The 12,801-nt window shown below is 38.2% G+C and overlaps 1 protein-coding gene across 4 annotated transcripts in view; it reads left to right on the forward strand.

Moving 5' to 3' along the window:
• The window catches only part of RBKS (ribokinase), a 122,268-nt gene that overhangs the window by 99,994 nt on the left and 9,473 nt on the right, over positions 1-12,801 (forward strand). The window contains exon 8 of one of the 4 annotated variants that reach the window (XM_078149784.1): positions 5,424-5,560. The exons of the other annotated variants lie outside the window; for them this stretch is intronic. Within the exon in view, the coding sequence (XP_078005910.1) occupies positions 5,424-5,543 (120 nt within the window). The 3' untranslated portion in view covers positions 5,544-5,560. The remainder of the gene's footprint in view (positions 1-5,423; positions 5,561-12,801) is intronic. 4 annotated transcript variants of the gene reach the window in all.

The following is a 12,801-nucleotide window of genomic DNA, read 5'->3' on the forward strand; positions in this document are numbered from 1 at the left end:
TACCTAAACCAGGGTGAGACAAAATAGAAAAAGAAAATTGTAGACTAAACAATAGAAAACAAAAGATCAAATATCTAATGAATATTGAATAATATATTAACAAAGAGGTTACAGACATATATTAAAAAGATGATCTGATTGTTTGATTTATATCAAGAATGCAGAGTTGTTTCAGTACTTAAACATTTAAATACTTAAACATTTAAACTTGTTTCAGTACTTAAACATTTAAACATACTTAAACATTTAAATGCATCTGTGATCTCATCAATCTGGGAACTCCCTCCGGTGATACAGATCACCACTCACCCATGCCTCCCCATCCTGTTTTCTCATCCATGTTCTCACAAAAGTTTGCCATAGGGCATCCACTTAATGTACTAGAGACCTAACTCAGCTTCTTTACATATCACAAGGTAACAGTAGAGTGCTCTAGCTGTCTACCTATCATCCCTCATTCTTGTACATTCTCTCTCTCTCTTCCTGTTACACAATTTTTTGATGACGTCTTTCATACCTGCTCCTCTTCTCCATTACCTATTGAATATATGTTGTGCTTTTTCACTACCCATTGTGTGATAATCATCTTTAGTTCTTCAGAGGCTGTAATTTTCCAAGTCTCAATAACATATAGTTAACACTGGTAAAAATGTTATTATTAAACAAGTGGGCCTTTGCTTTCATAGGAATCTTGGGATTAGTAAAAGCATTTTACAATTTCCCAAAAGTAATCTAGTGTGATCTTCTCTTCCTTACTAACTCTGGGGCCACATCATTGTCTCTCTGAACTATCTGATCCAGATAGATATATATTGTTGGGCGAGCTCTATAAGGTTTCCACTGAAATGAATGTTGAACTCTAGACAAGAGATATTCTTCATCCACTCAGTCTTTCCAATGTAAATGGACAGACTATACTCTTAGTGATTACAGATCTCTTCCAGGAGTCTCTGCGGTGTCTTCCTCTTCTATTACACTAGCAAACACCTTTGACAAGTGTGTGTGTTTGTGTATGTGTGTGTGTGTATGCGTGTGTGTATTCTGTGTTTTGCTTGACATTTATTATAAAAAGGTTATTGAACAGAGTTTTTTCTGTTTTAATTTCCAAGGAATCTTTTCTTTTGATAAACAAACTTATAAAGTCATATTTTGTTCTATTCAGTCAAATGTCCTTTTTTATAATCAGTAAACAGTATGCCCAATGAGATCTGACATTCTCTATATCATTCATCTCAGGTAATTGTGAGATGATAAAGATGTGGTCCATTGTTGAATATCCTTTGGAAAAGCCTGCTTGCTCCCTATTAATATCCTCATTGAAAATTACTAAATCTGGCCTCACACACATGATACTAGCTGTGTCACTCAGGACAAGTCACTTAACCCTGATTGCCTCACAAAAAAAAAAATTTCAGGGGCAGCTAGGTGGCGCAGTGGATAGAGCACTGACCCTGGAGTCAGGAGTACCTGAGTTCAAATCCAGCCTCAGACACTTGACACTTCCTAGCTGTGTAACCCTGGGCATGTCACTTAACCCAGATTGCCTCACCCAAAAAAAGAAAAGAAAAGAAAATTACTTCAATTCATGGGTAGATGATCCTCATCATAAAAATGATGGGAATTTGATATTTGATCCTGGAGGCAATAGGAAGCCACTGGAGTTTATTGAGTGAGGATGACTTGGTAAGACCTGCACTTTAGAAAAATCACATCATTGGCTGAATGGAGAATGGATTGGAATGGGGAGAGACTCAAGGCAGGCAGGCACATCAGCAGGCTATTGCAATAATCCAGGCATGAGGTGATAAAGGCCTGTACCAGTGGTGTCAGTGTCAGAGGAGAGAAAAGGGTATATTCAAGAGATGTTGCAAAGGCAAAATTGGCAGGCCTTGGCAACAGATTGGATATGGGGGGAGGGGGGCAGTGTTGAGAGATAGTGACGATGGTAGAGATGACTCTAGGTTGTCTGAGGGGCTGGGAAGATGATATTGCCCTCTACAATAACAGGGAAAGTATCAGCATAGAGATGGTGATTAAATCTATATGAGCTAATGAGATCACCAAGTGAAATAGTATAGATGAAGAAGAGAAGAGAGGGCCCAGGACAGAATCTTGCAAGATACCTACCATTAGAGGGTGTGTTCTGGACAACAGTCATCAGGATGAAAGGATCAAGGGAGAGTTTTCTCAGGATAGGGGAGACAAGGGCATCTTTGTAGATGATAGGGAATGGGCCAGGAGACAGGGAGAGATTAAAAATAGGCGATAGAATAGAGATTACACAGGAGTCAATTTGTTGAAAGACAGGATGAAATGGGATCACTTGCATATGTAGAGGGGTTAGTCCTGGCAAAGAGTAAAGCAACCTCATCATGTGGGAGAGGAGTGAAAGAAGACCATTCCAAGAGCTCTGTCCTCTCCTCTCCTCATCATACCACAACACTTAGATATCTGCTGCCACTGTCTCCTCTACAGACTCTGTCTCACATGCCCTTCTCTTTGCCAAGGCAAACTCTTCTATGTGCATAAATGGTCCCATCTCCAGCAAATTGACCCCTCTATCATCCCCACTCACTTATTAAGTCCTTCCTTATCAGATGCTTCCCTACTGCCTACAAACATCCCTATCCTTAAAAAATTGTCACTTAATTCATTAATCCCTGCTGGCTATTGTCCCCATCTTCTCTTACTTTTGTGGCAAATTCCTTGAGAAGTCTGACAACAGTAACTTCCTCTGCTTTAAACTCTCTGCAGTCTGACTTCTAACCTTATCATTCAACTGAAACTGCTTTCTCCAGAGTTACCAATGATGATCTTCATTGCCAAATTGAATGGCCATCTCCCAATCCTCATCCTTCTTGACCTTGTCATTTAGCCTCTTCTCCTTGATGTTCTCTTCTCTTCATGACACTTACTCTCTCCAGGCTTTCCACCTATCTATCGACTACTCCTGAGTATCACTTCATGAATCCTGTTGATTATCTCCACTTTATCTTGTACATAGGTCTTTATGTGTTGTCTCCTCCATTATACCGTGAGCTGCTTGGGAGTAGGGACTGTCTTTTGCTTTTCTTTGTATCTCCAGAGCTTAGCACAGTTCCTGGTACAATAGCAGATACACAGTAAATACTTGTTGACTCACTGACTGGCTAATGTACTGAATTTAGTAAATACCTTTTAAAATGGTGAAACCCCCCAAAAAATATGATATATATAATAAGATTTGGAGTTCTTTGTATACAGAAGTGTTTGGTTTTGTCGGTCTTTGTCAGATTCATAATAACAAAAATAATATTTAATAAGGAAAAACATGTCTGATTTTAGAGAATTAATAGAAGATTACTGTTGTTCACACATCCCCACGCATAATTATTTTTTTCATTTTCCCCTTTTCTACTTAAAAATTAACACTGGCTTGCACACAGTAGGAACTTAAGCTATGTTGAAGGGAACTGAATTTACTGAATCATCTATGAAAATTCTCCTTTACAATACTGTCCAGGGAAAGCTGTAAAGAAGACAAAAAAATTGTTAGGTGAATGCAAAGAAAGGACATTTCATAAGTTAATTGTCTTTTGAAAAAACTGACAGGCATAATACCTGTCATCCACAGGGTACAGTTTTAGCATTATTATATTACTTTCACCTCAGCAAATTACCTCCTGCATTAGCTAATCAGGCAGAATTAAACATTTTAAATTATCTATCTTCATTCTGTGTGATCAGCTGTAAAACTCAGGACTCTAAAAAATCTCATCCTTGCTGTTTATCAGAAATTTCATCATCACAGAGGAGGGGGGCTCAATGCTTTTTTTCTAACTGATGTCCTTTGTTGTTTTTAAACATCAGAGTATTTCTCAATGTATTTCCCCACCCTGCTCCTACCACTGAACTTTCCATATATGAAAAAAAAGAGAGAAAAACAGTTAAGCAAGAACAAAGAACAAAGCATCTACATCTAATAGTTTCTGCAATTTCTGTATCCATAGTTCCCTACCTCTCTACCAAGAGGAGGGATGTATTCTTCATGTTCTGTTTTCTAGAACCATGATTTTTCACAGCAGTTAGTTTCCTTTAGAGTTGTTTTTATTTAAATTATTGAAGCCATTATGTATCTTGTACTCTTGTTTCTGCTTTCTTCATACTGCATCAGGTCATAAAAGTCTTCTTATACTTCTCTGAATTCTCTATATTAATTGTTTCTTATTTTAATTTTATTTCATCAAAGTGTAACCATTGTTTGTTCAGCCTTTCCCCAATTAATTAGAACATTTTCCCCAAATTTTAGACAATGTAAAGAGCATGCTATAAATATTTTGTTGTATATAGAACCTTTCTTTATGTCATTGACCTCTTTGGGATTTATTCCCAGCAGTGGGATTCCTGGGTCAAGGGGTGTCAACAGTTTAGTGACTTTTCTCACATAATTCAAAACTATTTTCCAAAACAGTTGAACTGTTTCACAGCTCTACTGAAAAAGTTGTGCCTGACTTCCTGCATCCCTTCCAATCTTAACTGTCTCCAACTCTGAGATTTCATTTCATATGTTCTCAGATTTATCACATAATGAGTTATCACACTTAATTGTGCTGATTCTTCTCTGTCTTGTCCCACTGATTCAGTTTTCTTTTTTTAACCAGCACCAAATAGTTTTGATATTTGCTGCTTTATAATATAATTTGAGGTCTGGAAGTATTATTTACACTCCATTCCTCTTTTTCCTTTCTTTTCCTTAAGAAAATTGGAAAGCAGTTTGGCAGGAATTCGGTTTAGATTGCAACGTGTACCATAATAAGCTCCAGACTGATACCTGATTATTCATGGTCACACTATAAAATAATTACAAGAGCAAAAGCATGAGCGCTGAATATCATTCCAATTATTTTTATTTCCTCCGAATCCACAACTTTTTCCACCACACCACACAACCCCTTGGCATTATCCCATGGTCAAACCTAAGCTCTCCCAATCATGTGCCCAGTCTTAAGCTTCATAGATATACCACAAGAGACCAAAGACTAAAGTAACAGAAGGGAGTATTAGGAGGGGAGTGAAAGGGGGAGGATTAAAACTAGGGTAGAGAGAGGAAACACAATTGCCAGTGCCAAACTCATATGGTCCTAGGGAGTAATATTGCACTTAACTTATAGCCTTGGTAAAAGTCATTTAACAAACAATTATTAAGCATCCACCATAAGTATGGTACTGTATTTGATGCCATGTGGGAGTCAAAGGAAGAAATAAAAATAGAAATAATCCTATTTGTTCCTAAAATCTAATAGTTTGACCAAATAAGTCCTGGAGCAGAGAGGCAGCTAGGTGGTGTGCTAAGCTTAGAGCCAGAAGATCTGAGTTCAAGTCTGGATGCAGTACTTGCTACCTGTGTGTTCCTGGGCCAATCACTTAACCTCTCTTTGCCTCAGTTCCTCATCTGCAAAATGGGAACACACTGGAGAAGGAAATGGCCAACCAGTCCAATATCTTTGCCAAGAAAACCTCATGGACAAAAGCGCACGGGATCATGTAGAGTTGGATGTGACTGAATCACTGAACAACAAAAGTCGGTATATGGAATCCAAATTATTGTAGTTTCTCTACCTGAGTCCCTTTAACTTTTGATTGAAATGACCAGAAATAACCACCCTGTCTAAATAGTCCCCCTAGGAGCCTATAATATAGAGCAGGGCTTCTTAAACGTTTTCCCCTGGCAACCCCTTAAGCACTTCTTAAACTGTGGGTTGTAACCCCATGTGGGGATGACAGCCATAGTGAGAATTCATGTAACAATTCCTTTACAGATCCAGGTTTATGAGGTAAGACTAGAACCACCCCTCTCAACCTCCGACACCCCAGTACTCCCTTGCTGGTAGGTCTCAGAGGGTGAGTCTGATCACTTAGTTATCAATGATTCTGTGTTATCTTCTCCTTTCTCATTTCTGTTCAAGAGTCTGAACTTTACTTGATGAGCAGTAGGCAGATCCTAAGATTACGAGCACAAGAATGACATTTCTTAGAGAACATTAGGATAAAGTATTACCCAGACCTCTTCAAAGAGACTAAATACATTCCATCTAAATATTGAGTCACTGAGCTGGATGGAAGCTCTAAGGGAAGGGGAAGGGGAATGAACATTTACATAGCACCTATTATGTACTGGGCACTATGCAAAACACTTTTGTAAATATTATTTCCCATTTGACCCTCATACAACCCTATGAAGTAGGTGCTATTATTATCCTTGTTTTACAGTTAAGGAACCTGATGCAAACAGAGGTTGATTGATTTGCCCAGGATCACACAGCTAGTGAGTGTCTGAGGCTGGATTTGAACTGAGATATTCCTGACTCCAGGCCCAGCACTCTGTCCACTGTACTCTCTGCTCTATCCATAGCTGCCTCAGGTCTAGGACTCATTTAGCCAAATTACTAGATTTTATGAAGGAATACGGATTGTTTCTGTCTTTATTTCTTCTTTCCATTCCCCCATAGCATCAAACACAGTCCCCTACTTATAATGGATGCTCAGTAATTGTTTGTTCAATGAATGTGTAGATTAACTTAATTTACCCAAGCCTTCTTTCATTTTTTCATGAATAGCCATTCTTGGGTTGGTTTTTTTTTTTTATTGTTCATTTGTTTTAGTTGTGTCCAACTCTTTCTGACCCCTTTTGGGGTTTTCTTGGCAAAGAGACTAGAGTGGTTTGCCATTTCCTTCTACAGCTCATTTGACGAATGAAAAATACTGAGGCACACAGGATCAAGTAACTTGCCTGGGATCAGACATCTAGGAAGTGTTTGAGGCACTCCACTGGTAGTGTCCACTGCACCACCTAGACATTCTTAGTGATCTGCTAAACAGGTAATATTTGTGCTTAAGGGAGTTTTATAGATAGATTCTGGAAGCATAGTTCTTTGGCCGTGGAGATCATAGAGCAGAGCAGGATGGCAATTTTGACATCATATAGCCTGGCCCCCTTATTTACAAATGAAGAACTGAAGTTCATTGAGATAAACTGATGTGCCCAGGATCATATGCACAGTAAATAGGATTCTAACTCATCTTCTAATTCCAAGCCCACTGCTGTTTCCATTATATCAACCTGAGATCTGTGGAGTAGATTCCTTAGGCAAATACTCCACATTTTTCATACTCCCAAATCCATATTTTGCAAGGAATTATCTACCCTAGCCATTAATACAGCCTAAATTCACTGCATAATTGCTCAACTCTCCACTTTATTTTCATAGTTTAGACCTGGACTAAGAACGAAGCAGCAACTGTACTGAAGCTAAAACATTATAAATAACCCAGAGAGTCCTTTTATAATAGCAACTGCCTGCTGATTTTGTGGCCTAACGGCTCTGGCAGAAAGGATATAAATACAATATTGCACAATGACTAATTACTCAGAATTTTGTGCATCAGCAGAAGTGGAACCTGTGGTTGCTGCTAATATTATCAGATGCCTTTGCTATTTAATAATCTGGTAACTGTACATTATTTAGCATGCAGTTTTCACAAAGAACAATGATTTTATTTCAAGTACCTCTCACTGAAATAAAAAAGCAGCTGTTAAAAGATGAACATTTGGCAGAAATATTTCAGCAGATTCTTTTGAAAATTGCTGGATTTTATTGGATTAACTGTTTTCTAACCAGAATTGTGGAATCCCATAGAAAAAAAATTACCAGTCTAGAGAGTAAGACCATTTTTTTAAAAGAGGGTATCTCTATCTCACTGACATCTTGGTTTTAAGTCATTTACTCACCAGTATTTGGGTTATTTACATACAAAGTTTCCATTAATAATGATGGAAGAATGGACTTTTTGTGTTCCATTTTTAGTCCACACAGCTACAATCCACACTTCTCTTTCATGAAATAGAATTCCTTGAATTTTAGAATAAATTAGTTCACCACAAATATTTTGGCTAAAGCAGGGGTTAACAAGACTTAAGTGACAGAGAGCCAGTCTCTTCTTTGGATTCACAAGTAAACTAAGAGCTGGGCATACACTGGCTCAGAGATTGTTCCAACTAAGTAAGAGTCATCTGTTGACCCTGGTTCAGGGCTCAGCTAGCTCCATAGCCCTTCTCCAAACTACTTGAAAAGATTAATAATGGGACAGTTGATTCAGTGCAAAGACACAGCCCTTTTTGCTTCTCTGTTACTGAGATACTCATTCCCAGATTGAAGCTGACCTATGTTCTGGCACATACTTCCCTGTAGTCACCAGATAGCCTCACAATTAAGTTTCTGGTTAAACTGGTGCATTCTGACATAGCTAAACCCACATACCAGCCGAGAATACAATCCTGATCCAGCCTTCAAGCCAAAAGCTCAGGAGCATAGGCAGAAACATCAAGACAGGCCCCAAGATAGAGCCCATCAAATTGGACTATGGCCTGAAACCTACCACAAGCTATTTGGTACTATTAAATGGCCCATAGATTGCTGACTTCTTGAATTTTGAATTTAATGAATTCAGCCTGCTCCAGATATATGGTAGATCTGAATATGTTTGTGAAACTTTGTGCAGTGGGAACTTTTCACCATAAAATATAACTTTATCTTGCCTTGGATTTAGTTTGAAGGCAAAGCAGTATCAAATTGCAATTTCTATCATAGATGCAATCATTATGATATCTTCTAAACTCTAATCACTGAACTTAATATGTGTGCCTGGGATGAAGGCCAGTGGTTTTACCCCTAATAACTCGAGTTTAATTAATGTACAAAAAATGAAATAGCTATCATTACTTAAGAGCATATGTAACCTTATTTGGCAGTGAAATGACACTGTACACAGACCACCGAGACCTTATTCTTTATCAACTATCTATTGATCTAGTACTCCATTTGCCTCTTGTCTTACTGAAAGAAGCCTGTAGCCATATACAGTCTCAATCTAAGTGGAAATGCATAATTCAAGAAAAATACAAGTGTCCAAAAAAAAAAAAAGATAGCACAGCATTTGCCACAAGTTAAACAGAAGAAAAATATTAGCATAATGGAGGGTAAAAAAAAAACCAAAACAATTTTTAGCCATGCTTCTCCTTTTCTTTCCTTGTGTAACACTGTCTCCTCCGTGGCTTAAGGAAGAATATCTGGTTTTTTTTCTAGGCCTTTTCTACGTGGAATGTTGCATATTTTTCTTATGTATCTGAGCCTGGGTTCCATTTATTCCTGGTCTTTCCTACCTTTATATGACTTATCCTAGTAGAAAGGTCCAGACTACAAAGAGTCAGAGCTTTCCCATAATATTTCACATTGCTAATTCTTACTTCCACCATCCCTGCTGCTGCTGCTGCTGCTGCTGCTACTGCTACTTTGAGGGACCCTGAATTCTATAGGGATACTGGTGTCAGCTCCACCACTTGTGGGTTTTAATCTAAAGCTAGAAAATTAAGATGTCCATGATGAAGGCATTGGGCAATGTGGTATAGAAAGAAGATTGGACTAGAAGTTAGGAAATGTGGGTGTTGGTCCTGGCCTAGCATTGCTTCCAGCTAGCTGTAGGGACTTGGACAAGAGACTCCATCTCTTTGGGCTTCACCAATCTTTATCATACAACAAGGGAATTGGACTATATAGCTTTTAAAGTCCTTTCTATTTCTAAGTTTCTATGATTATTATTTCTGTGATGTTATAACAGGCATGACTATAAAATACTGGTTATTTTTTAAAAGTATAACATAGCTTACATATCCAAATGAGTATCCTGTTTATTCCATTGATACTTCCCAGACTGATCCCCATCCATCTGGTTTGACTAAGAGTCTTCTGTTTGCAGGTTGAGATTCCTGTTAGATAGAGTAGTACCAGGTGGGGTGGAAAGGTCTGTGCTAATACAGTACTGAGGCAGAGAACAGAACATAATAGTGAAGGAAACCAAATATCCGATGAAAGATGAATCCTGGGACTAGGGCCAGAGGCAGGAAGTATATCCACAAACTAGGTGAGTGTGGTCACTACTTAGGATCAGCAGGATGCAAGGAACCAGGCAGTATCAAGAGTCTGAGACCAAAGTGAGGGTCAACAAAACAGGTACGAGAAAGGTTAGAGGAAGAGGGTGCAAGCTGGAGCAAAGAATGTGTATGATTTATCACACCCATTGAAATAATTTAAATTAATTAAATTAATTAAAATTTAATTAAAAAGTTAATTTAATTTTAAACTAAGGACTTATCCCACTCATTTCTTCCAAATGAGCCACAGTGGAAGACTTGCATTGTTCAAAACGTTTTTGGGACTTAGTTTTCTCAAAAAACTATTAGCTTTTGAGCTGCAGAATTGAGTCTTTTAGCATACCCTTTTTATACATTTTTTTTCATGTCAAGTCTTAAGGCTATCAGGATCTCTGAATGTATTCTCCACTCTGGTGGGTACAAGACAGGATTGATTTATAAGTGATACCCAAGTATTGCAAGCCCAAAAAAAAAAAAAACCCTAGCCTCCTGTCAGTCAGAAGGCGGTATACACAGCAATAACCAGATTTAAATGAATAGTGCAGAACTCAGAATCCAGAATCCAAGCCTAGATCAAAAATCAAAGCTCAGGACAGTCATAGAGAGCATAGCTAGTATTAAACCCACTCTATAGGTTCTCATGCTCTCAGCCTCTGAAAGAGGACAGGGCTACCTGAGTTCAAATCCTGCCTCAAACACTTGATACTTATTAGCTGTTTGACCCTGAGCAAGTCATTTAACCCCAATTGCCTCATCAAAAAACAACAACAAAAAAAAAAAGGAGGACAGGACTGATAACCCTTCACAAGAGTGAACCAAGCAAAGACCTATGCCCATTAAGAGCACAGAGTTAGGAAATAAAGGCAAAGAACAAAGTCAGAGGGTCAGTGTGCTCCTTCCAAAGTACCATACTTGCTCAGTAGGCCAAACAGATCTGACCTTGAACATGCCTTCCCATAATTTTCTGTTTAGGGGATTTGTGATATTATACAAATTTGTTTCTCCTTTTTCAAATGGCCTATTTTGTATGTTTGTGGTAAACACCTAAAACACCAGATACAGCGATACGTAGCTTTTTTCCCTCACATTAGAGTCAACCTGGACAAGACACGGAAATTATAGCATAGGGAGTTGAATAGAACTTCAGCACACCATATATCCAAGATGACCCAGTTTCAATTCTGGCAGAGATATAATAACCTAGAGGTCAGTTGCTATTGGGTACAGCCACAGGGGATACTGAACCAATCTCAGATTATTCCTCTGCCTCCAAACCAACAGGATGTTGTCTTAGTTCTAACTTATCCCCAGAGGAGTCAGATTGAACCAAACCAGAGAGTAATTTCAGTTCCCTGAGGGATTGAGAACTGACTCGTTCCAGTTCTTCTCCCTGGTGCAGATATGCCTAAATCTTCCTAAATATATCTGCACGATTTGCTAGCTTTCTTGATATCTTTCAAAGACTTGTCTTGTAGAGGATCAATCTTTGGCCACTTAGCTTCTTTCAACATCTCTTTGGATGGTTTGCAGGGGAAGGGAGGAAAATGTATATTAAATTTTGGTTCTGTCATGATCTAACTTATCTTCCTTTTCCCTGCCTCCCACAACACCACTATAAGTCAGCTAAGTTGCCCAAGGAATTTAGGTCCATATTGTAGGCTTTGACAGCCTGAAGTGATAAATGGCTTGGTGTAGGAAGAGGTTTTGAGGAGAAAGACAAATTGACTGTACATGTTAGATGGAATTTGTTGAGACATCTTCTAGGAATGCAAAAGCTTTAACCATTAAGCCAGTTGGCAGTTTGGTTAATGAATCATCCAGTGTCAGAAAGTGGGTACAAATTCCTGATGTGTGAAGTACTGGATGATCCCATTGTTTTTGGCATGATTATGGAAATATCATCACTATCTTATAAATGAAAAGCTACCTTTGGGATTAGCATCATCCTTTTTAAATTTTTCTCTTAACCACATCAGATACCCATGATTCCTTCTGATTTATCCAGTTTTCTGTAAACTAGAACTATCTTACTAGTTGACTTTACTGACCACGTGAAACACTCTACTCTTTTTTTTTTAGTTATTTATTTTTCTCCCAATTTTAGTTATTCTCTCAGTTCAACCCAGCACGTATTTATTGTGTGCCTGTTTTGTTCAAAGTCCTGTGCTAGGTGCTGACGATACAACCCCTGCCCTTCCTCTCCCCCACTACCCCCCATCCCCCAAAAAATCAGTCCTATCTTCACAGAGCTTACATTCTATTCAAGGATTCACATAATCCCAAAGGTAGCTTTTCCCTTATAAAATAAGAAACTGTTAGATAATCCAAGTAGGAAAAAGAGTATAACAACCAGGAGGTATCAAGAATTGAGTCTTGAAGGAAGGTAAGGATTCCATATGGGGAAAGTGAGGAGGAAGTACATTCTAGGTAGAAAGAAATGTGGAATAAATCTAGAACCTTCTATCTACATGTTATTTTGAATCTAACAGAAAGGCATATTCCACATAAGGTTGCCCCAATTAATGTAGTTTCACAATAATATTACTAAAATGTTCTAACCAAACTTTACAGGTAAAGTTGCAAAACCCCACTGTAACATAGTTTAGTTTACCACCATACTTAACATTTGTAGTATTTATAACTGCCCCCTGTAGTATCATTCTGTCTAACATCCTGTTTTTGAGGTACCAGTTCACAGTGGTAGATTGTACCTGTTCTTCGTAACTAATCATCGTATTTTCTCATCTTCCTAATAACATAGAATTCTCTTTGAAATGGGTAGGTAATGGGATCATGAGAGTGAATCCTTTCTTTTCTCAATCAGTGTTTCTCTT

Source organism: Phascolarctos cinereus, unplaced genomic scaffold (assembly GCF_003287225.1).
Source record: "Phascolarctos cinereus isolate Bilbo 61053 unplaced genomic scaffold, phaCin_HiC Scaffold_2;HRSCAF=192, whole genome shotgun sequence".
NCBI lineage: Eukaryota > Metazoa > Chordata > Mammalia > Diprotodontia > Phascolarctidae > Phascolarctos > Phascolarctos cinereus.